The 24,273-nt window shown below is 50.4% G+C and overlaps 1 protein-coding gene across 2 annotated transcripts in view; it reads left to right on the top strand.

The window, feature by feature from the left end:
* The window catches only part of GPT2 (glutamic--pyruvic transaminase 2), a 43,769-nt gene extending 19,954 nt beyond the window's left edge, over nucleotides 1-23,815 (top strand). For both annotated transcript variants that reach the window (XM_047791784.1, XM_047791783.1), the window contains 7 exons: nucleotides 1,083-1,326; nucleotides 8,785-8,864; nucleotides 10,763-10,899; nucleotides 16,049-16,223; nucleotides 17,835-17,990; nucleotides 19,754-19,866; nucleotides 21,348-23,815. In XM_047791784.1, coding sequence (XP_047647740.1) covers nucleotides 1,083-1,326; nucleotides 8,785-8,864; nucleotides 10,763-10,899; nucleotides 16,049-16,223; nucleotides 17,835-17,990; nucleotides 19,754-19,866; nucleotides 21,348-21,438 — 996 coding nt within the window. In that variant the 3' untranslated portion in view covers nucleotides 21,439-23,815. The remainder of the gene's footprint in view (nucleotides 1-1,082; nucleotides 1,327-8,784; nucleotides 8,865-10,762; nucleotides 10,900-16,048; nucleotides 16,224-17,834; nucleotides 17,991-19,753; nucleotides 19,867-21,347) is intronic.
* Nucleotides 23,816-24,273: the final 458 nt, after the last annotated feature.

Here is a 24,273-nt window from a genome sequence, read left to right as displayed (position 1 = left end):
GCGATCCCAGTGCCGATCCCAAATGCCAGGGACAGGTCCCGAGTGGGCCCTATGTTCCCCTATGGCCCTGTGTTCCCTGTGGTCCCAGAGGAGGGGGAGGGAGGTGTCCTCAAGTTTCAGTGAGAAGGGAATTCTCATTGTGGCACAGTGGCTCAGTAGGTTAAGAACCTGACTTGTCTCTGCAAGGATATGGGTTTGATCCCTGGCCTTGCCTAGTGGGTTAAAGATATAGCATTACTGCAAGCTGTGGTGTAGGTCACAGTTGTGGCTCGGATCCCATGTGGCTGTGGCTGTGGTGTGGGTCTGTAGCTCCAGTTCTGCCCATAGCCCGGGAACTTCCTTATGCCATGGGTTCAGCTTTTTAAAAAAAAAAGATTCAGTGGGAAGAATCAAATCATTGAAGTTTTTCACCCAGTGCAGCAAGGAGCTGAGCCTGAGAAAGAGGCTAAGCCTGTGTGTAATGTGTGGACTTGCCCAGAAGAGAGTTTGGGTTTATTAATTCAGTGAATTCTTGCCGCCTCCACGGATGCCCCACAGGACTCCCCTAACCTGGTTTCTCAAGAATCCTTGGAACAAAGGGCCCACTCAGCGTTGGGAACAGCCAGGTTGAAGTGCCACCTGGTGGCAGTGTCTGGGTACCTAATTTATCCCATTTCAACAGTGCCTTCCTTGTTCAGGGGTCTGTCCAACCTTGGGCACTGAGAGTTGCGGACCAGACAGATTCCTGGGCTCCACCCCAGACATTACAGAACGAGTTTCAGGGGTGAGGTCAGAGTGATTCTGAGATGGGGCAGTTTGTGGGCTGCTGCTTTAAGAGACCTCTAAAAAATACTACCGAGATTGAGTCTTTATATGCCATATGCTGGGCGAAGAGCTTGAAAGCATTCTGCTTCTATCTCATAGCAGACTCATTTTACAGATGGGGAAAGTGAGACTCGGAAGTTCAGCAACTCCCATGGGGCTGTGCTGGATGCAAGCAGTGGGGTGTCTGGTGCAAGGCTGGGGTTGGGGCCTTCCTGCTTGTCTGCCGGCCGGCCGGCCGGCCCCCCGGGGCCCAGTAAGAGATGACTTCTCGGTTGCAGACGATCCTGAAGATCCTGGTCTCCGGGGGTGGCAAGTCCCGGACGGGCGTGATGATCCCCATCCCGCAGTACCCCCTCTACTCTGCCGTCATCTCCGAACTTGACGCCATCCAGGTGAACTATTACCTGGATGAGGACAACTGCTGGGCCCTGAATGTGAACGAGCTCCGGCGGGCCGTACGGCAGGCCAAAGAGCACTGTAACCCCAAGGTGCTGTGCATCATCAACCCCGGGAACCCCACAGGTCTGTGCTTCACTTCCTTGGGGGTTAATTGCGGGGGGTGGGGGGGAGGTGGGGGTAGGGGGCTGGAATTTTGGACCATCTAGACATGAAAGAGCTAAGAAATAGGAGTTCCCATAGTGGCTCAGTGGGTTAAGAACCCAGCGTAGTGTCCGTGAGGATGCAGGTTCCATCTCTGTCGTCGATCATTGGGTTCAAGGATCTGGTGTTGCCTTAGGTCGAAGGTCGAGGATGCAGCTCGGATCTGGCGTTGCTGTGTCTGTGGAGTAGGCCGGTGGCTACAGCTCTGATTCGACCCCTAGCCTGGGAATTTCCACATGCCCAGGATGTAGCCCTAAAAAGACAAAAAAGAAAAAAAGAAAAAGAAAGGATGAAGTCCTCTCTGCTCTCAGGGTCTCAGTCCAGTTCCAGATTTGCTAACATAAAGCCATAGCAGGCCACCTTAGGAGGTGAACAAATGCAGGCGTTTTTCTCAAGCAGGGTTGTACTAAGACTAGCTTTGGGGTTTTTTTGTTTTGTTTTGTTTTGTTTTTTTCCTGTTCTTGCATTTGCAAAGACTCTTCTCTTTGAGGTCACACACAAAGCATCACCATTAATCACAGCGCTCATTTTACCTTCACTCCCACTTGTTTTTCTGAACCAGTTTTCAGGTTGCTGGTGTGTGCTCTTTTGGTTTTTCTGTGATGCAGCATTGCTATGTATTCTGAGGCCTAAAAAGGAAATGCCATATTAAAAACAAAAGCAAACAAACCCCAAAAACCTATTTGCAGAAGTTGAAAAGAACTCCTAATTTTGCATATTTTTCTTTAGAAAAAAAATGAATGCACAGTTCTGCCCGTTTTGATCTTTCCGGGCTGCTGGCTTCATGTGCTCCCGATGCTGTTCAGATGTGGAGAACAAGGGCTTCTCTCTCCTCCTTTGTTCAGATGCACTGGGGCAGGGCCAAAGCGTGGTGGAGTTGATTGTGGAATCTGCTTCTTGGGAACATCAAATGATGCTCCAATCAGCTGAACGCGCCACTTGAATTCCTGAGTGCAGAAAATGGGTGCAGCTGGTTTATTTACGCCCACTGCTTGGGGGAAGGGATGGCGCTTCTAACCGGGTGCAGTAGGAAAATGTATGAAAATGACAGAGCCGGATTCTCAATCCTGGTTGAATCACAAAGGGAGCTTTTAAAAATGTCGAAGGCCAGGTCGCACCCCAGAATCTCTGGGGATGGGGCCCAGGCACCAATATTCCCGTGCAGCGGAGGAGGAGATGCAGTGCTCTAGGACAATGGTTCTAACACTTGAGCTTGTTAAAGAAACAGACTGGGGAGGAGTTCCCGTCATGGGTCAGTAGTTAATGAACCTGACGAGTATCCCTGAGGACTCAGGTTCGATCCCTGGCCTCGCTCAGTGGGTTAAGGATCCAGCGTTGCCGTGAGCTGTGGTGTAGGTCGCACACATAGCTCAGATCCCATGTTGCTGTGGCTGTGGTGTCGGCTGGCAGCTGCGGCTCCAATTCAATCCCTAGAGCCTGGGAACCTCCATGCATCACGGGTGTGGCCCTAAAAAGACAAAAAGAAAAAAACAAACAAACTAGGGGAGTTCCTTGGAGGCTCGGTGGATTAAGGATCCAGGATTGTCTTGCTGTGGCATAATTTGATCCCTGGCCCTGGAACTTCTGCATGCTGTAGGCACAGCCCAAAAAAACCCCAGAAAAACAAACTGGGCCCCAATTCTAGGCATTCTGTTGTAATTAGGCTGGGGTGAGGCTTGAAATTTTGCATTTCTTTTCTTTTTTAGCCATACCCATGACATATGGGAGTTCCCAGGCCAGGGATCAGAGCCCCAGCTGCAGCAACGCTGGTCCTTAACCCACTGCGCCACAGTTGGAACTCCCCAAAATTTGCATTCTAAGAAGTTTCCAGGTAATGCTGACGCTACTGGTCCTACACTGGGAATACTAGGTCCTACATGTTAGGAAATATTCTGTGTACCTAGTTTACATCATAGGGTTGGTAATTTCTCGGCCAGGTGCTTATTATAAAACTTCGCCTGGCTGTCTGGGGAGAAATTACTGCTCCAGAGACTTCCCTGCTTTAGGTCAAAGGGGGTCATGTGTGTGTATATTAATATAAAAAGTTTTTCTAAAGAATAACTTTACGAGGCGTTCCCATCGTGGTGCAGTGGTTAACAAATCTGACAAAGAACCATGAGGTTGCGGGTTCGATCCCTGGCCTTGTTCAGTGGGCTGTGGTGTGGGTTGCAGACGTGGCTCAGATACCACATTGCTGTGGCTCTGGCGTAGGCAGGTGGCTGCAGCTCCAATTCGACCCCTAGCCTGGGAACCTCTGCATGCCACGGGGAGCAGCCCAAGAAATGGCAAAAAAAGAGAAAAGGAAAAAAAAAGAATAACGTTATGAGCAGGCTCTCTGGAACCATAATGTGGGAAAAATCCACTACTGCAACATGGGGGGTGGAAAATAGAAACTCACCCCAAATAACCCTGTAATTGTCTGGATGACACACTGTGACCGCTTCAGCTAAAAAATGTTAAAATGGACTGGGGCATTAGTTAGCCAGGGCTCTTTGGGTTTCAAGATAGAAACTCGTCTTAGGACCGAAGGGAGTGGATCTCTGAAGTCCAGGGTAAAGCAGCACACTTGAGTCAGTGTCCCTGTCCTGGGGACGTCAGGCCATTTCCCAGCTCTGCTTGTCTCTGGGCTGGAGTCCTACTCAGGAAGCATCTGTTCTGGGAATGGCCTTCAGCAGGCCCAGCCTTTGCCCACCCGTTAGGCGTCCCCCAGGCAGAGAGCCTCGCTCATAGTTTCAGCAAAAGCCCCAAGCCAGGAGTTCCCTTCGTGGTGCAGTGGTTAATGAATACGACTAGGAACCATGAGGTTGCAGGTTCGGTCCCTGGCCTTGCTCAGTGGGTTAAGGATCCAGCGTTGCCGTGAGCTGTGGTGTAGGTTGCAGACACAGCTCGGATCCCGTGTTGCTGTGGCTCTGGTGTAGGCCGGTGGCTACAACTCCAATTCGACCCCTAGCCTGGGAACCTCCATATGCCGCGGGAGCGGCCCAAGAAATAGCAAAAAGACAAAAAAAAAAAAAAGCCCCAAGCCAGACTCTCACTGGAACACCTGCCTGTGTCTGAACTAGTCATATCACTGAGACTGACCAGGTCTGTGTCCCATATCCCCTGCTGGAGTTTAAAGAGAGGGACTTCCCAGAGGGCAGCTGAGTGCTGTTACTCGGAGAACGGAAGATGCTGGGCTGCACACGATGGGTATTCTTGTTAGGTTGTGGGAAGCTCCTTTTGGCCTGGTTTCTGGACATGTGACAGACCCTTCTCTGGCCTTCGAGGCCTCTAGCAGAGCCACCTCTTCTATGAGGTGGGCTCATGTCTCCCACACTGGGCACAGCTGTGCCCTGCCCTTTGAGCCCATGTGACTCTCCTGCACTGCTACTTGTGTTTGTCTGTCCATTGGCTCTGCAGGCACGTTCTGAGTGACGGCTTTGCCCTGGGCACTGGAGAGAAATAAGGACTCTGTCCTTGTCCTCCAGGTGGTATCACCCGCACCAGGGACATTTTTTGGGCACAGCAGGTCTCCTTTCCTCTCCCGAGCCTTGGGCTTCCTGGGGCCTGGCCCACACTCAGGTCTTTGCTCTCTCCCTGGTCTTATGTGCATATGGTTTGACATTCTTGGTGCTCGGATCTTTGCTTGCCTTCTGTCAGGATACACTTTGTGATGGCAGCCCTGGGAGGGAAGACCAAGGGCTTTTGTAGCAGGAAATTTAGCCTTTCATGTCTGTGGGGACAGTGGCTGGTTCCTTGTAGCATCCAGAGCTGCCACCCTGCCCCATTCCCAGAGCCCTAAGCTTGCTTCCTAGGGAGGCCAGGTGGTGCTTGCTTGGCAGAAGACAGGTTGGTCCCTTAGTAAAGGTACTTACATAGTTTAAGTCTGAAATCCTAGCTGAACCATACAATGTTCTTATAAGATACATCTATATTTTTTTTCTAAGACTTAGTGTTCTCACACAGATAAGAATATAGTGATTTTTGGAGTTCCCATTTAGCTCTGTGGGTTAAAGATCTGGTGTTGTCACTGCTGTGGCACAGGTTTGATCCTTGGCCTGGGAACTTCCTTCTGCCTCAAGCACAGCAAAACAAACAAACAAACAAACAAAAAAACATGGAATTCCTATATATTTCTTTTTTCTTTCTTTCTTTTTTTTTTGCCTTTTGTCCTTTTTAGGGCTGCACCCGCGGCATATGGAGGTTCCCAGGCCAGAGGTCCAATCAGAGCTGCAGCTGCCAGTCCACACCACAGCCACAGCAACACCGGATCTGAGCCATATCTGCAACCTACACGACAGCTCACGGCAACGCTGGATCATTAACCCACTGAGTGACGCTAGGGATCAAACTCGCAACCTCATCGTTCCTAGTTGGATTCGTTTCTGCTATGCCATGATGGGAACTCCATTTTTTCTTTTTTTTAAATATATATATGGAATTCCTGCTGTGGTGCATTCAGTTAAGGATCTGGTGTTGCCACTACTGTGGCTCAGATTTGATTTCTGGCCCAGGAATTCACACATACACACAAAGAATATAGCTACTTTTATTTGTTGTTTTGTGTGTGTGTGTGTGTGTATGTGTGTTTATTACTCAATGAATTTACCACATCTGTTGTATAATGATTATCGCAATCCAATTTCACAGGATTTCCATCCCACAACCCAAGCATGTCCCCCACCCCTCAAACTGTCTCCTCTGGAGACCATGAGTTTTTCAATGTCTGTGAGTCAGCATCTGTTCTGCAAAGAAGTTCAGTCTGTCCTTTTTTCAGATTCCACATGTCAGTGAAAGCATTTGATGTTGGTGTCTCATTGTATGGCTGACTTCACTTAGCATGATAGTTTCTAGGTCCATCCATGTTGCCAAAAATGCCGGTATTCCATTCCTTTTAATGGCTGAGTAATATTCCATTGTGTATATGTACCACATCTTCTTGATTCACTCCTCTGTCAATGGACATTTAGGTTGTTTCCATGTCTTGACTATTGAAAATAGTGCTGCAATGAACATTGGAGTACATGTGTCTTTGCAAGTCATGGTTTTCTCTGGATAGATGCCCAGGAGTGGGATTGAAAGATCAGAAAGGGAACTTAGGGAACCAATCCCGTTCACCATCGCATCCAAGAGAATAAAATACCTAGGAGTAAACCTACCTAACGAGACAAAAGACCTGTACTCTGAAAACTGTAAGACACTGATGAAAGAAATCAAAGATGACACAATTAGATGGAAAGGCATACCATGCTCTTGGATTGGAAGAGTTGATATTATCAAAATGACTATACTACCTAAGGCAATATGCAGATTCAGTGCAATCCCTATCAAATCACCAAGGACTTTTTTCACAGAACTTGAACAAAATATTTTAAAGTTTGTTTGGTAGCTACTTTTATTTGTAACCAAAATGTAACATATTCTGCATATTGCTTTGCATCAAGATAATATTCGGCAGTTCCCACTGTGGCTCAGTGGTAATGAACCGGACTAGTATCCATGAGGACATGGGCTTGATCCCTGGCCTTGCTCAGTGGGTCAAGGATCTGGCATTGCCCTGAGCAGTGGTGTAGGTTGCAGACACAGCTTGGATCCCTCATTGCTGTGGCTGTGGTGTAGGCTGGCAGCTGCAGCTCCGATTCAGCCCCTAGCCTGGGAACGCCCAGATGCCACCGGTGCGGCCCTTAAAAAAAAAAAAAAAAGATACATATGCATATATAAATAACGCATGTGCACATACATACACGCGTAGATATATACATAACATCCATAGATGCACATTTGTGTAAAGAAACAGGAGTTCCCATCATGGCGCAGCGGAAATTAATCCAACTAGGAACCATGAGGTTGCCATTTTGATCCCTGGCCTTGCTCAGTGTGTTAAGGATCCGGCGTTGCCGTGAGCTGTCGTGTAGGTTGCAGATATGGCTCAGATCCGGTGTTGCTGTGGCTGTGGTGTGGACTGGCAGCTGCAGCTCTGATTGGACCCCTGGCCTGGGAACCTCCATATGCCAAGGGTGCAGCCCTAAAAAGCAACGACAACAGCAAAAAAGAAGTAGCCTTTTGCTAGAAGTCCACAAGCCTGATGAGTGCTTTTGCAGAAGCTCAGTGAGACCTCAGAGAGCCCAGTGCCACACTCACAGTGGCCTCAGGAGATAGTGGGAAAAGTTTTCCACCTTGTTGCATTTATTCCTTTTCCCACCTAAACCCACTGTCTTTGCTGTGAACTGAGGGGTGAATACTTTGCTGTTTGCACTCACTTCTCAAAGATGGGTGAAGTGTTGGGTCCAGCCCTGAAGGGAGGCCCTGACAAGGACACTGTGGGGCTTGGTCACATCCTCAGGAGCACAGCTCCCAAGTAGCCACTGATGGGAGAAGCCAGAGCTGGTGGGTGGGCTCATTGGTTTAGCCACTTCCTCTGGTGCTGGTTTTGAGCATGGGTGCTGAGCCCTCAGATCGTGTCCCTGCCATATGGATCTCGTGTGGGGAGAAAGTGTCACCAGTGCAGTTCTCATGGTGTTGCCACTGCGGGACTGGATCATTTAACACCTTCAGCTTTATTTTCCTGCTCTTTTTTGGGGTGGGAGGTGGGGGTGACGCACCCATGGCATATGGAAGTTCCCAGGCTAGGGGTCCAATCACAGGCTAGGGGTCACAGCCACAGCAATGCTGGATCCGAGCCTCACCTTATGACCTACACGGCAGCTGACAGCAACACCGGATCCTTTAACCCACTGAGCGAGCCTGGGGATCGAAGCTGTGCCCTCCTGGAACTAGCTGGGTTCATTACCATTGAGCCGCAATGAGAACTCCCTATTTCCCTGCTCTTGATGACACCCCCATGCCTTCCTGTCCTCCACCACAGAGCAAGACAAATATACCCCACCCTATACGCACGCGCACCTCTGATAAGAATAAGAAAGTCGAGGGAGTTCCCATTGTGGCGCAGTGGTTAACGAATCCAACCAGGAACCATGAGGTTGGGGGTTCGATCCCTCGCCTTGCTCAGTGGGTTAAGGATCCGGCGTTGCCATGAGCTGTGGTGTAGGTCACAGACGGCGGCTCGGATCCCGCGTTGCTGTGGCTCTGGCATAGGCTGGCAGCTTCAGCTCTGATTCGACCCCTAGCCTGGGAACCTCCATATGCCATGGGTGCAGCTCAAGAAAAGGCAAAAAGACAAAAAAAAAAGGATAAGAAAGTTGAGTGTGAAACACTGCTTGCTCCACGTGGCCAGCTTCTGTGAGTCAGAGGGATAGGTTTACACCCCATCTGGTGCAGCGAGGCAGGGTGGTCTGAGCCCTGAGGGATCAGACGCCAAGGGATTCTGGTTGGGGGTCTTACCAAGGGACAATGCAAACAGTGTTAAAACCTCCCTTCTGCTTTTGTCTGGGGACTTTGCAGGTCAGGTGCAGAGCAGAAAGTGCATCGAGGACGTGATTCATTTTGCCTGGGAGGAGAAGCTCTTTCTCCTGGCTGACGAGGTAAGAGCAGCTTCTGGCTCTCTGGGGTGAGGGTGTGCTTTGCTCCAGGCCTGGCTGGTTTATAGCCAGAAAGAACTTTCTCGGTGTTGGAAGAGAGATTCCAGCCAGGATGAGGATGTTCCGTGTGACAACCTGTGAGACTGTGACCTGAGCCGTCCCTCTCTTGAGTTGGAATCTTGGTGCTAAGCTTCAGCGCTGGTACCCAAAGCACTTTAAACTGGAAAAGGAAGCAGGTGGTGAGGTCACAGGAGTGGGGCTGCATCCAGGGACTCAAACCCTATTTTTCAGCGTCTCTCTCTCTCTCTCTCTTTTTTTTTTCTTGTCTTTTTGCATTTTCTAGAGCCGCTCCCTCGGCATATGGAGGTTCCCAGGCTAAGGGTCAAATTGGAGCTGTAGCCGCTGGCCTACGCCAGAGCCACAGCAATGCAGGATCCGAGCCGCATCTGCACCCTACACCACAGCTCACAGCAAGGCTGGATCCCCAACCCACTGAGCAAGGCCAGGGATTGAACCTGCAACCTCATGGTTCTTAGTCAGATTCGTTAACCACTGAGCCACAGCGGGAACTCCCCAGCATCTCTCTCATTCCATCCTACTGCCTTGGCCTCACACACGGGCTTGCTGTCTTCCCAGCCCAGGAAGAGAGCGATTTTTCCTGGTGGTTCCAGCAAAAGTCTCCGAACTGAGCCTCATTGGTGCAGCTTGGGTCCAGCACCCTTGCTGGACCCATACCTCTGGCCCAGTGGTGACCAGGCCCTGGGCAATGGGTGGGATCACAGCCCTGTACCCCCAAACCTGCAGACAGAGCAGGGGAGAGTGTTCCCTGAGGCAAATCGAGGGGCTCTTTCTCAGGATAGGAGAGTGGGTGCTGGATGGACAGAACGCTGTGTCCTGTGAGGAAGGGAACTGTCATTAACCCCATAGCTGCTGCTTCTTGAAACCCAGTTCTGGAGACAAGCCTGCCCATTCTTCTCCAGCTTTGCAAGAATGAAATGAAAGACCTTTTTAGTCCTATTTTCCCTGCTTAATTTCTGCATGATTTCTCGTTAGTCATAGCTTCCAGCACCGGAGCTTCTTTTCTTTGCTCCTTAATACTACCCCCAGGCGTGCTAAGTACACCCACGCGCACTTGCGAACACACACACACACACACACACAGAGCTTACCCACCAAATCGTTAGTGATTAATAGCAGATGGGCCTAAAATCCTCATTCCTAAAGAAGAGAAGGGGCAGCAGGGTGACCTGGTGCAGGGACCTCCTCCCTCTGGGTTTGGGAAGAGAAAGGAGGGGGAGGAGAGGAGGGGAGCTCTCTTTGGCTTGTCGAAGGTGGAGCCGCCTTACCTTCTGCTGTCCCAGAGCCTCAGTTTCCCTCCTGTCCAAACCGGGCAGGGCAGTTCATCTCCAAGGGCAGATGGGGGCTCATCTATTGTGTGCTAGACTGTGTGGACGGGGAGGAACAGGCAGGTGTGGGCGCTGCTCAGCCTAGTAGGGACACTGCCGGTGATGGTGGACAGAAAACCGAATGCTGTGAAGCGCTTCAGTTGGGGGCGGTCAGAGGTCAGGTCCTCGAACCGCTTTCATTACTCATCATGTTGCTGGAAGTGAGCTTGTTGCAGGAGGAGGAAAGTCTGCTCAGGCAGGTGGTCTGGAGACTGAGTGCAGCTAATGTGGGAGAATCCAGTGCACGTCCAGCCTGAGACCCTCCCTCCTTGCTTGTTCTGGAAGGTTCCTGTGGGCACATCTGGCTTGGAAGTGGATTCTGAGGCTGGGCTTCATGGCCCATGGCCTGGCTGCAGGTTGGCCCCGAGCACCTGTGCCCTCCCTCTGCCGCGGCCTGGGTGGCTCAGGCTTCGGGGGGACCTGCCCTGACCGTCCCTGTCCTGTCCCCTCCTACAGGTGTACCAGGACAACGTGTACTCTCCAGACTGCAAGTTCCACTCCTTCAAGAAGGTGCTTTACGAGATGGGGCCGGAGTACTCCAGCAACGTGGAGCTCGCCTCCTTCCACTCCACCTCCAAGGGCTACATGGGCGAGTATGTGGGCCCCCACATCCCCCCCCCCCACTGCCCCTGGGCCTGCCTGGTCCCAGTGCTGCTCTGCCCTGCCCCACCTCGACCCGCTGGGCAGAGATGGCTGCCCTTATCTGTGGCGTCTGCTGACCTAAAAAGCAGGAGGAGACGGGCCTCACCTCCCCAAGGGGAGCGTGGTGGTGTGGGGACAGCCCCTGAGCAGAGGCTCTATAAAATACGTCCACGATGGAAATGAAAACAGGGACCTCACAGCAGCTTCTGGAGTTTTCTGTCAGCCGTGTCACTCTTGCCTGTCCCTGTTGACAGTGACTGAAGTCTGAGGGCCAGAGAAGGCAGGTTAAGGGGACAGATGCTGTCAGGCCAGCGGGCCATGCTCTGTGTAGCAGCTCTGCATGTACCTGCCTTAGCATCACGTGACCTCTGGGGCCAAAGAGTCAGCTTCAGTCCTGTATTTGTTTATTCATTATTGAGCCCCTGCTGTAGTACTGATCTGGCACTGAGGTGACAGCAGTGAGCAAACCTTAGCAATCCCTGCCCACGCAGAGTTATGCTCTAGTGAGTGGATAGAAGCAGCAGACAAATGAATATCATGCGTCCAGTGGACAAAAATAATTAGGGGAGACATGGGAATGCCGAGAAGTGGGGGGTGGTCACTGGAGAGTTGGCTTTTGAGTTAAGACCCAAGGGAGTGGACATGGGGAGCTACACAGGTATCTGAGGAAAGAGCCTTCTAGACAGAGGGAACAGCATGTGCCAAGGCCCTGAGGTGGAAGGAGCAGCTGTTCAGAGAGCGGCAAGACTAGAAAGGAGTGGGAGGGAAAGTGGCAGAAGTTGACAACAAAGAAGTCACAGGAGGCCAGATCACCTGGGCTACTTCAGTTATTTTTTACCTTTATTCATGACGGAAGGGAGGAGTTCCTGTTGTGGCCCAGCGGGTTAAGAACCTGGCATAGTGTCCATGATGATGCAGGTTTGATCCCTGGCCTTGCTCAGTGGGTTAAGGATCACGTGTTGCCACAGGCTATGGTGTAGGTCACAGATGTGGCTCAGATCTGGCATTGCTATGGTGTAGGCCAGCAGCTGCAGCTCCAGTTCAGCCACTAGCCCGGGACCTTCCATGTGCTGCAGGTGTGGCCCCTAAAAAAAATAAAAAATAAAAAAATGGATGGAATGGGAATCCCTTGGTGAGTTTGAACAGAGGTGTGACTTCACCTGACTTTGGTTTTACCAGACTCTCTGGTTGCTGTGTGATGGGGGCAGGGACAACAGAAGCAGGGACTCAAGTTAGGAGGCTATCATAGTCCAGGTGAGATCTCATGGGCCAGGGTAGACACTTGGGGAGAAGATGCTGGATCCTAGATATATTTGAAGCTGGAGTTGACAGGTGTTGCTTAAGAGGAAAGATGGATGTGTGAGAGAGAAGTCAAAGATGATTCCCAAGATTTTTGTTCAAACTACAGGAAGGATGGAGTTGCCATCAGTAGATGAGGACGGCTGTGGATGAAGCAGGTGTTGGGGAAAGACTGGAAGTTGGTTTTGGTTGTGTTATATTTGCAAATGCCGATTGGATGCCTTGTCGGAGATGGATGTGTGAGTCTGCAGCTCAGAGCTGATACCCAGCTGGAGATTTGGGTTTGCGATATGTTAGTGTATGAGTTATTAGATAATTAAATCTCTGCATTCAGACATCTCATAAGGTGAGAGTAGAGATAGAAAAGAGGTCCAGGAGTTCCCGTTGTGGCTCAGAAGTTAACGAATCCAACTAGGAACCATGAGGTTGTGGGTTCGATCCCTGGCCTCGCTCAGTGGGTTAAGGATCCAGCATTGCTGTGAGCTGTAGTGTAGGTCACAGATGCAGCTCTGATTTAATGTTGCTGTGGGTGTGGCGTAGGCCAGCAGCGGTAGCTCCAATTAGACCCCTAGCCTGGGAACCTCCATATGCCTCAGGTGCGGTCCTAAAAAGCAAACAACAACAACAAAAAGAGGTCTAAGGATTAGGCCCAGGGCCTCACTACTCAGAAGTTAGGACAGGAGAGGAGGAACCTCAAAGGAGACTGAGATGGACAGGCCGGTGCATTTACAGCTAAGGGCATTCATTTCCCAACGTTGGGGGGTTCTGCCATGTGCCAGGTGTCGGGTTTGGGGAGGGGGTCTGGAGGCCATTGTAACTGTGAAGCTTGAAGAAATACTTTGGCCAGGTTAAGGGAGCTGTCCCCTTGGGATGGTTGCCTGGCTGTTTTCAGCTTTCTTTGATGTGAGCAAAGGATTGGTTTTGGGGTTTTTTTTTTTTTTGGTCTTTTTGCTATTTCTTGGGCCGCTCCCGCAGCATATGGAGGTTCCCAGGCTAGGGGTCGAATCAAGCTGTAGCCGCCGGCCTACACCAGAGCCACAGCAATGCGGGATCCGAGCCGTGTCTGCAACCTACACCACAGCTCACGGCAACGCCGGATCCTTAACCCACTGAGCAAGGCCAGGGATGAAACCCGCAACCTCATGGTTCCTAGTCGGATTCGTTAACCACTGAGCCATGACGGGGAACTCTGGGCAGGGATTGATTTATACTAGTCTTTCTGGTCTACCTCGCTAGCTGAGCTGTCTCCTTGCTGGACTTCCATGCTGTGTAGCTCTCTTCAAAAACAAATAAGTTCTCTATTAACTCATTTTCCAAACTCAGAGTGTGTTTATCACATACCTATCCAATCTCTCCATCTGTATTATTAATTACTTTTTTCATAGTAAAACCCAGGATATTGGTAACCTGAGTTGGTATCCTACTGCCCTCAGATACTAATTACCTAGAATTAGACTGCTTTGCTCAATTTGATTTTCTGTTCCTCAGCAGAGGGTAGAGGAGAGAGTTTCTTCTTTCAGCCTTTGTTATGAGAAACCTTTCAGAGATGCCATAATTTATCGTCCCACCTTGGAAGGGCCAGTTGAGCGATCAGATGGGGATTGGTCTTTGCCAGCTCACTCTGCAGCTTGATCCCAAAAGCATTTTCTTGAGTGTCTCATTATATCAGGCGCTCTGAGCTTGGGTGGGTGCAGTGTATATACAGAGGAAGGTAGGATCAGGTGCCTGCATTTCTGCAGTCATTAGTCCGAATGTTATTAATCACAGTCCAGAGAAGGAGGCACAGCTCCAGAAAGTGTGGCTGATGGAGCTAATTTGGTTCTGAAAGGTTTTTTTTTTGTTTTGTTTTGTTTTTTTTTTTAGTTTGTATCCTCTCATTGTATGATCTCAGCATATTCTCATGAGATTTGACTCCATATCAATCAGGATCCTTTTGTCAATACGTAACAAACTCAACTCAAACTGGCCTACATCAAAATGGCATTTAAAAATATCCATATCAGGAATTCCCACTGTGTCTCAATGGGTTAAGTACCCAACATAGTGTCAGCGAGGATGCTGGTTTGATCCCTGGCCTTACTCAGTGGGTTAAGGGTCTGGCGTTGATGTAAGCTGTGGCATCATAGGTCAAAGATGTGGCTCAGATCTGGCATTGCTGTGGCCGTGGTGTAGGCCAGCAGCTGTGGCTCTGATTCAACCCCAAGCCTGGGAACGTCCATATGCCACAGGTGTTGCTGAAAAAAAAAAAAAAAAAGGTTACTGTTAAAAAGTCAAGGAGTGAAGTTGAATCAGGGGACTTAAAGATATCAGAAGGTTTCTGTCTCTGCTTTCTTGCTTTGTCTCGTTTTCTTTTTTTGTTTTTTGGGTTTTTTTGGTCTTTTTTCTTTGTTTTTAGGGTGGCACCTGAGGCATGTGGAGGTTCCCAGGCTAGGGGTCCAATCAGAGCTACAGCTGCCAGCCTACACCACAGCCACAGGAACACGGGACCTGAGCTGCATCTGTGACGTACACCACAGCTCATGACAAACGCCGGATCCTTAACCCACTGAGCAAGGCCAGGGATCAAACCCACAACCTCATAATTCCTAGGCAGATTCATTTCCACTGAGCCACAACAGGAACTCCTTGTCTCGTTTTCTTTGTTAGCTCTGCTCTCCTTTGGGTTGGCTTTGCTTTCAGGCAGCAAGAAGTTCCAGCAAAGTCCTTAGGCTACTGCCCATGTGCCCACCCTGGGCACCTGTGCAGGGGGTGCCTGGTCTGAATTATGTGCCCCTTTGGAGCAAGGCTGGTATATTAGCATTCAGGCTAAGCAGCTATAACAAAAGGCCCCAAAATACAGTGGTTCAAACTAAATGGAAGTGTCTGTCCTTTTTTTTTTTTTTGTCTTTTTGCCTTTTCTTGAGCCACTCCCTCGGCATATGGAGGTTCCCAGGCTAGGGGTCAAATTGGAGCTGTAGCCACCGGCCTTCGCCAGAGCCACAGCAACACAGGATCTGAGCCGTGTCTGCAACCCACATCACAGCTAATGGCAACGCCGGATCCTTAACCCACTGAGCAAGGGCAGGGACCGAACCTTCAACCTCATGGTTCCTAGTCGGATTCGTTAACCACTGCACCACGACAGGAACTCTGAAGTGTCTGTCTTTTTTTTTTTTTTTTTTTTTGTCTTTTTGCCTTTTCCGGGGCCGCTTCCATGGCACATAGAGGTTCCCAGGCTAGGGGTCTAATCGGAGCTGTAGCCGCTGGCCTACACCAGAGCCACAGCAATGCGGGATCCGAGCCGCGGCTGCGACCCACACCACAGCTCATGGCAACGCCAGATCATTAACCCACTGAGCAAGGCCAGGGATCGAACCTGCAACCTCATGGTTCCCAGTCAGATTCGTTAACCACTGCACCACGATGGGAACTCCTGAAGTCTCTGTCTTGATAACAGTCCAAAGGCAGGGGGAGTCCAGGGCTGGCTCTGCCCCATGAGGTCATTTAAGGATGGGCTGGTGGGATGGCTCTGTCTCCTCGACATGTGGCATCATCATGAACACCGGGGCTGCTGCTCCAACGTCTCTATTTCTCAGGAATTGGAAAGAGGAGCGAAGAGGGAATGGGCATGCTTCTAAGGAAGTGAAGTGGAATTTGTCCATACCACTTCTGTTGGCTTTCCATTGGCAAGAGCTCAGGCATACCTGGCAACTTAGTATTGGGCATGCGGATGGTTACAGAAGATGCTGGCTGGCTGGCTGGCTGCACTAAGTAGAGGTCTCCCTGTGACGGTGGGTCCTCTCCGCCTCTTCATCCTTCTAGGTGTGGCTACAGAGGCGGCTACATGGAGGTGATCAACCTGCACCCTGAGATCAAGGGCCAGCTGGTGAAACTGCTGTCTGTGCGTCTGTGCCCGCCAGTGTCTGGGCAGGCTGCCATGGATATCGTTGTGAACCCCCCGGTGCCAGGAGAGGAATCCTTTGAGCAGTTCAGCAGGGTGAGTCTCCTGTGTCCCAAGGCCTATCCTCATCACTGCTGCAATCAGTGGGCACCACAGTCTCCAGGGCCAGCGTATCTCCAGATGGCCTCCAGAGGGCGCTCGTGGTCCACGTGGTGCCTGACTCTCCCCAAGGACGTTGTCTCGGGATGCAGCTGGGCTAATTTGGAAGTGGGAGGATTGTGCATGTGTGTGGGGAGGAGGAAGCGGATGAGCACAGCGTGGATTCTAGGCCATGGGCCTGCCTGTGGCTTAACCAGATGTCCTTGCAGCTGAAAGTGATCCAATCGCACCCTTTTAACTGCAAGTGACAAAACCCCAACTCCAACTAATTTAAACAAAAATGGAGTTTATTGGTCATCTAAGCAAGAAGTCCGTTCCCAGCTGTTCCAGACTCACATCTTTTTTCTTTCAATTGTGGTAAAATACTCAAACATAAAATTTATCATTTTGATCATTTTTTTTAATTTTTAATTTATTACTTTTTTTTCTGTTGTACCAATTACACTTACATGTATACATTTTTTTTCCCCACCCTTTGTTCTGTTGCAGTATAAGTATCTAGAGATAGTTCTCAATGCTACTCAGCAGGATCTCCTTGTAAATCCATTCCAAGTTGTATCCGATAACCCATTTTGATCATTTTTAACTGAACCATTCAGTACACAAAGTACATTCACATTGTTGTGCAACCACCACCACCGTCTGACTCCAGAACTTTTTCATCATCCCAAACTGAAATTCTGTGTCCATTAAACAATAACTCCTCATTTCCCCTCCCCCCAGCCTCTGGTTACCTCCATTCTACTTTCTGTCTTTATGAATATGACTACTCTGGGTACCTCTTGTAGGTGGGACCATACAGTATTTGTCTTTTTCTGACTGGTTTATTTCAATTAGCATAGTATCTTCAAGGTTCATCTCTGCTGTGGCTTGTGTGAGAATTGCCCCCCCTTTTTTTAAGGCTGAGTAATATTCCACTGTGTACATGATGCTGCGTTTCCTTGATCCATTTGTCTGCAGGCCATACCTCTTCACCCCCCATTCCAGCAGTATTTGCAGAAGTACTTGCTCCAGCTTGGAACACATGTCCAGCTCTGAGTCCATCACTGACGTGCTTTGCCTAGATCATGTGCCCCAAATACATCACATGAATCAGGGGGAGGAGGGTAGCTCCCCACAGTGAAGTAATGGGGCCATCTCCTAGAAGCATGTTCTAGGGTGTTCCATCCAGGGCCAGTTTGATTCAGGCTGATGGGCAGGGATTGGTTCTTCTCATTTTCAGGAATGACATCTTGGTACAAGAGTAGAACCCATGACACAGGCTGCCCAGGACCCACCTGTGGCTCGTGTGCCCCTGCCCCAGGGCATGTGGTAGCCTCATGGGCTGAGTGTCCGTGCAGTAGTTCCCGCAGAGGGATGTGTGTTTCCCCCGAGCCAACCCCCACAACCTCCCCCTAACACACCCCACCCCTGGTTTGTTGTGCTCATGCACACGCATACTTGCCTTTCACCAGCCTGCCTTGTCCCCCTAGTTCGAGGGGGTAGTTTTCAGTGTCTGGAGTCTGATGTCCAGAGATGCTGACTCCTGTCCTTTCTCTGTCTCATTAGGAGAAAGAGTCCGTCTTGGGTAACCTGGCCAAAAAAGCCAAGCTGACAGAAGATTTGTTTAACCAAGTTCCGGGAATTCACTGCAACCCCCTGCAGGGTGCCATGTACGCCTTTCCTCGGATCTTCATCCCCACCAAAGCCATGGAGGCGGCTCAGGTCAGGGGTGCTGGATTGGGGCTGGCTCTCACTGGGTGCACTCAGGACTGCTTTTTGCCTTGGGGAGTAAAAGTACTGGCCCCAGAGGCTCTGAACTCTGTGGATCCCTTAGTCAGATGGTACTTAATGTGTAAAGATGAGGTGCTTTTGGACACACCGCCCTGCAGTGTGCACTGGTGATGGGGCAGGCATCAAGTCAGCCCCAGGTGGGAGGTGCTCTGATGGCAGGTGCCCAGGTGTGATGTGATGCATTTAAAACTAAACAACCAAAAAAAACAAACAAAAAACAAGGAGTTCCCATCATGGCTCAGCAGTTAGCAGACCCAGCTAGCATCCATGAGGTTGCGGGTTCGATCCCTGGCCTCACTCAGTGGGTTAAGGATCTGGCGTTGCCATGAGCTGTGATGTAGATCACAGATGCAACTGAGATCCTAAGTTGCTGTGGCTGTGGTGTTGGGCCGGCAGCTACAGCTCCGATTGGACCCCTAGCCTGGGAACCTCCATATGCCACGGGTACGGCGCTAAAAAGGCAAATAAATAAAACTAAAAGATGCTGGGGAAGCATAAGAGCTGTCTCTTCCACCTGGCCCACTAGAGCAGTGCTTTTCAAACTTCAATGTGTACACAATCCCCTGGCTCCTATAAATGTTGATTCTGGAGTTCCCCGGTGGCTTAGCAGATTAACCTGGCCTTGTCACTGCCTTGGCTTGGGTGGCTGCTGTGGCGCGGGTTCAATCCCTGGCTGGGGAACTTCTTCATGCCGCCAGCTTGGCCAAAAAACCAAACAAAACCAAAGGTTGCTTCTGGGAATTCCCTGGTGGCCTATCGGTTAAGGATCTGCCGTTGTGACTGCGGAGGCTCAAATTCAATCCCTGGCCCAAAAACTTCTGTATACTACAGGTACAGCCAAAAAAAAAAAAAAAATGTTAATTCTGGTTTAAGACGTCTGTGGAGGGAGCCCAAGTTTCTGCATTTCACAGGTGATGTTATGATCTGCTTTGAAGATCAAGGGCCAGAGCAGAATCTCTGAAAGTGTCCTCACACTCCCTAACCTCCTCAGTACTTTTTTTGTGGGTTTTTTGGTTTGTTTTATTTTGTCTTCTTAGGGTTGCACCCGTGGCATATGGAGTGACCCAGGCTAGGGGTCCAATCAGAGCTGAAGCCGCCGGCCTACACCATAGCCACAGCAATACCAAATCCTTAACCCACTGAACAAAGCCAGGGATCGAACCTGCATCCTCATGGATACTAGGCAGGTTTGTTAGCAAATGAACTAAACATTCAGAATCTGGCCCCCACCCCTCAGCCTATTGAATCAGGATCCCTGGTGTTAGAGCCTAAGAGTCTATTTAACAGGTGGCCTGGTTGTACAAACCTAAGTGTAAGAAGCACAATCAGCAGGGCCCCTGAGAGGCTTATTCCTTAAAATCCCCCCTGGGCACAGACCCCAGGCCCCTGGCCTCTGGCGCATCAGAAGCCACAGCCAATGCTCAGAGCTACTGCTGGGGGTGGGGTTGGGGTTGGCACCCGATGCACAAGTCCTACAGCCCCCAGCTGCCCTGAAGTGGCCTTTGGATTTCTCATCCCCTGCCTGGCTACCTGCAGCACCCAGCATCCTGCCTTGGTTCTCGCAGGAAAGGAGGGCAGAAAGGGCGCCATGGGACAGAACCCATTCTTTCAAGTGTACTTGGCTTTGAGGTATCAATGGTGTTTGTCTGAGTACAAAACCAGGGGTGAATCCTAAGTTCTGCTTCTTTCCACAGGCCCATAAGATGGCCCCTGACATGTTCTACTGCATGAAGCTCCTGGAGGAGACGGGCATCTGTGTCGTGCCCGGCAGTGGCTTTGGGCAGAGGGAAGGCACCTACCACTTCAGGTACTGGAGGACTTCAGGTCCTCTGCCCCACGGGGCTGGGCCTGGGGTTTGTCTTGGGAAACCTGGGCTTCTTAACAGCAAGGCAGCCACAGAGACTGAGAAGTCTGGAGCCCCTCTCCTCCCCATCCCACCCCCATTCCGTCCTGCTGCAGAGCCAAGCCAAGACCCTGCACCAGGCACTAAGGGAGACTGAGGGTGCACGCCCAGGACACCTTCTTGACCGCTCTGTCTCCTCCTCCACTGCGTTCATCTGTCACATGCTATCTGAAATGTTCCCAGAGCTGTGTTTTCTTCCCCTGTCCTCCCCCCCCCCCCCCCTTTTTTTTTGTCTTTTTAGGGCTGCACCTGCTGCATATGGAGGTTCCCAGGGTAGGGGTTGAATCAGAGCTGTAGCTGCCGACCTACACCACAGCCATAGCAATGCCAGATCCTTAACCCACTGAGCGGGGCCAGGAATCGAACCTGTGTGCTCATGAATACTAGTCTGGATTGTTACCACTGAGCCACAACAAGAACTCCTCCTGTCCCTTTTCAACTCCCTGATGGTATCCTATAGCATCCAGGACTCTGTAGCTTGTCCGCTGTACCAAAAGCCTGCTGAGATGTTGCCTCCACGGCGTGATAGGATTGGCTGCACTTGCTGAGCTGCCTTTCACAGGCATGTGACTTTGCTGGGCAAGTGGGAGCAGCTCAGCTCAGGTGGGGCTTCCCACCGAGGCCGGCTCTGTTCTGAACAGCAACCTCTCCATGCGTGGTGCTCTCCCATGTTTCCTAGCAGGTGCTAGAAAAAGAAACACCCCAGGCTTAGTTAGCTCCTGGGGCCAAGTCTTGACTCAGTGAAGGTCATGGGTGGTGCCCCCCCATCCCATGGGCAAACATGTCAGTGGCCTTTCCACCCTAGTTAGGTTCATCTTGGCAATTCATGGCTCATTCAAGAAGCGGCTGCATCCCGAGGGCTGCCCTTAGGGCTAGGAAGCAAATTGACAGTTTTGGAGGGGGAGTCAGTTACCATGGCAACGTGAGGATTCCTGTGATTGGAGGTTCTCCCTGTGAGACTGATGGTGGAGATACAGAAGGCCTGAGTGGCAGGAGTGGATGCTCGCCCTGTAGCTGTAGGACATACTCTAAAGAAAGTTCTCTGCACCTGTCAGGAGGTTGGGCAGGCCTTTTGCAATTATAGGTGGACGTGTCAGTGAGCCGAGATGCTGCCGCCAGCATATTGCTTTTGGTCGTACATATTAGGTAAAAAAAAAAAAAAAAAGATGTTGTGAGTAGTGGGGAAAAATGATTCAACAAGGGCCAGGTGGTGTCCAGGGCCTGGAACTATCGCAGTGGACAAGCGGACCCTCCCTCCCCAGGCAGCCGGCCCACACCGCCTGGTCTCCAGAACTGCAGGTGAAGGAACCAACCTGCAGGCTCCCTCCCTGCCCCCTTTTCCAGAGCAACTTGTGTCCAGCTGATGCTGTGCTCTTTTCCCACAGAATGACCATTCTTCCTCCAGTGGAGAAGCTGAAGACAGTTCTCCAGAAAGTGAAGGACTTTCACATAAATTTCCTGGAGAAGTACGCCTGAGGACTGCTCGGGCCCCTGAGGGAGACAGAGTCCTCGGCCTTCTTCCTGACATCCACCCAGCCCAGACCCAACTCACCTCCCCCAGCGACTCTGCCTCAGGCCTTACAAAGGCCACTGGTCGCGTTCATTGTCATTTTGCCCCAGGAGACTTCTTTCTCTGTGCCTTGATGTTAAGAGCACCTCTCTTCTGAGCAAATGTGAATTGGGGATCAGAAGCCCTGTGTTTGGATGCAGCCAAAGGAGAGGGACTTGCTCAGCCTACGTGGCAGTGTTCTCTGAAATCTGTTGTTGTTGTTGCCTGTAGAAAATTGATTTGGGGTTTAAAACAACCAGGGTGTCTTGGGTGAGATGTTTCAGATCGGGAGAAACAAGGCGCCGGGAAATGTATAACTTAAACCATGGTGAGGACCAGAAATGCCACACTCACCGCTCTGATCTGTGAAATAAAACCCTTAGCGGTGTGAAAGTCTAGTCCTTCCAACAGGAGAGCCTGGAGTCCCCGGAGGCTCAGAGAGGGCCCAGCCTCCTGAGCAGGAGGCAGGTAGCCTGTCTCAGACAAGAATGGTGAGGGCAGGGAGTTCCCTGGTGGTCTAGTGGTTAGGATTTGGCGCTTTCACCACTGCCACCTGGGTTCAGTGCCTAGTCTGGGAACTGAGATGGCTGTGTCAAAAAAAGGAATGATGACAGCAGTAGCACACGGGGCCAGACTGAATGCCAGGCTAGGTTGTGGCAGGCACAGAGGCTATGGCCAAGGTCAGAGGGTCCTGCAGGGGAGGAATGGATGTGAGCCAGGCTCTGAGTTAAACCAGTCCTCCACCTGGGAGCACACAACAGGTGGTGAGGACTCTGCACACATGAGGGCTTCTCATGAGCATGCTTAGGCTGGGACACCTGCCTAGAGGTCCCCCTGGACCCCAGGGATGCAAGGCTCAGCCCAGCAGTATTCCAGTCACGCCTGGTGGCATGTAGCTCCATCCCACTGTTACCCAACAGCCAGTCTCACCCATGGGCGTGATTGAGCCTTCAGGCGACAGTAGGGACAAGGAAACACTGAAAATGTCCTGGCGAGGGAGAAGCGTCCTTAAGGTCATGAAGACAGTCAAACTGCACCCCCAGCCCCTGGTGCTGGTTGTGTGGTTTCAAGCCGAATGTAGTCCATTTCCTAGCTCATAATTGGTCAAAGTGCCTGGTAGCATGGCTGCTGTGTCCACGTGATCCAATTCAAAGTTTATAAAAGCGTTTTAACTTAATGCAGCGTGTCTAGCCTGCACATCTGCAGCTGGCTCTCCTCCTGGACTCTGCAGACTGTCCCATAGCATGTCCTCTTTCAGCGGCGGTGGGGGACATCCACTCAGTGCATAGCTTCCCTGGCATAGCAAACCTGGCAGCAGGGGGCCTGGACTGACCCTCCCAGAAAGTGACCACTACAAGTGGCAGCAAGCTGAATGCCCTCGCCTGTGGGCAGTTAGGAAAGCGAGGGCCAGCTCAGGAGTCTGGGGACCCAGTACGTCCCAGAGAAATCTGAAAAACTGAAGGAGTTGAGCCTTGAAAGCAGCCTCCAGTGCTCTAGTTCCCACACCAGGTCGATGCAAGGGTTCTAATGGGAAACTTCAAACTCTCCCTACCTGCTAGCATTTACAGTCCCTGTGAAGAAAGTAGCCACACTCTCCAATAGCAAAGGGAATGTTGCAGAACTTTTTCTTCCTTAAAAAAATTGAGAAAATTGCATTTGTGCTTGTTGACAAGCCAGGTTAAAGTCCCAGAGTTTGTGAGATTTCAGGTGGAAGGGAGAAATAGTGGAAGCTAGTATATTTTTTATATTTTTGTAACAATTGCTTTTTTCATGGGGGAGGAGGGGTTAGTATTTGTAGTTTTAACAAGTCCAGTAGTTTTTTATAAATCTCTTCAGAGGATAAATAACCCTAAAATCTTTGCAACATTTACATGATTTTTTAAGAAGATGCCGTATACACTAGGTTTGCTTTTAAAATAAATGAATAAAAGCTTAATGAGGTTATCTGGTTGAGGAGGTTAATTTCATTCAGGTAGGAATGCTAATCAGGGTAGGTGTGATTTTCTGCAGATTCTGGTGTCTTGTTTGGGCACCACCAGAGAAGGTCATTTGTCATGTGGGGTCGTGCTTTAAAGCTGCACCTGTGAAGTTTGCTGTGTTCACCTAAGTCTCACGTGGGGGATGCTGGGCTGTACTTTGATGGTCCATCACCCTGCACCTTGAGGCTGGACCTGGTGGTCCCAGTGTTTAAGGATTTGCAGGAAGAGCTGTTTTCCAGTCTAGATTCTCAAAGGCATCTCCTGACAAAGGTACTTCATGACAGCTCTGGTGGAAATATCTAAACAATAAAATATGTGTCCAAAATGGTGACTGTTTTCCTTTCTTTGTAGTTTAAATCTAAAAATTAAGTACAAAAAAAAAAAAAAGTGGCGTTCCCGTCGTGACGCAGTGGTTAACTAAGCCGACGAGGAACCGTGAGGTTGCGGGTTCGATCTCTGGCCTTGCTCAGTGGGTTAAGTATCCGGCATTGCCATGAGCTGTGGTGTAGGTCACAGATGTGGCTTGGATCCCTAGTTGCTGTGGCTCTGGCGTAGGCCGGCTCCGATTGGACCCCTAGCCCGGGACCCTCCATATGCCACGGGTACGGCCCTGAAAAAGACAAAAAAAAAAGTAACTTAAGCAGAAGATAATGTACTGCCTCATGTAAGAGGGATATAGTGAGATCCTGGAGGGGTCCTGACTTTGGTCATGTTCACTGTTAAGTGCAAAGCCTGTGTGTCCAAGCTGTATATTGGGGAGTCTCCCCCAAAGAGCTCTGCCTC

Source organism: Phacochoerus africanus, chromosome 8, assembly GCF_016906955.1.
Source record: "Phacochoerus africanus isolate WHEZ1 chromosome 8, ROS_Pafr_v1, whole genome shotgun sequence".
NCBI lineage: Eukaryota > Metazoa > Chordata > Mammalia > Artiodactyla > Suidae > Phacochoerus > Phacochoerus africanus.
This window is presented reverse-complemented; position numbering and strand designations above follow the sequence as displayed.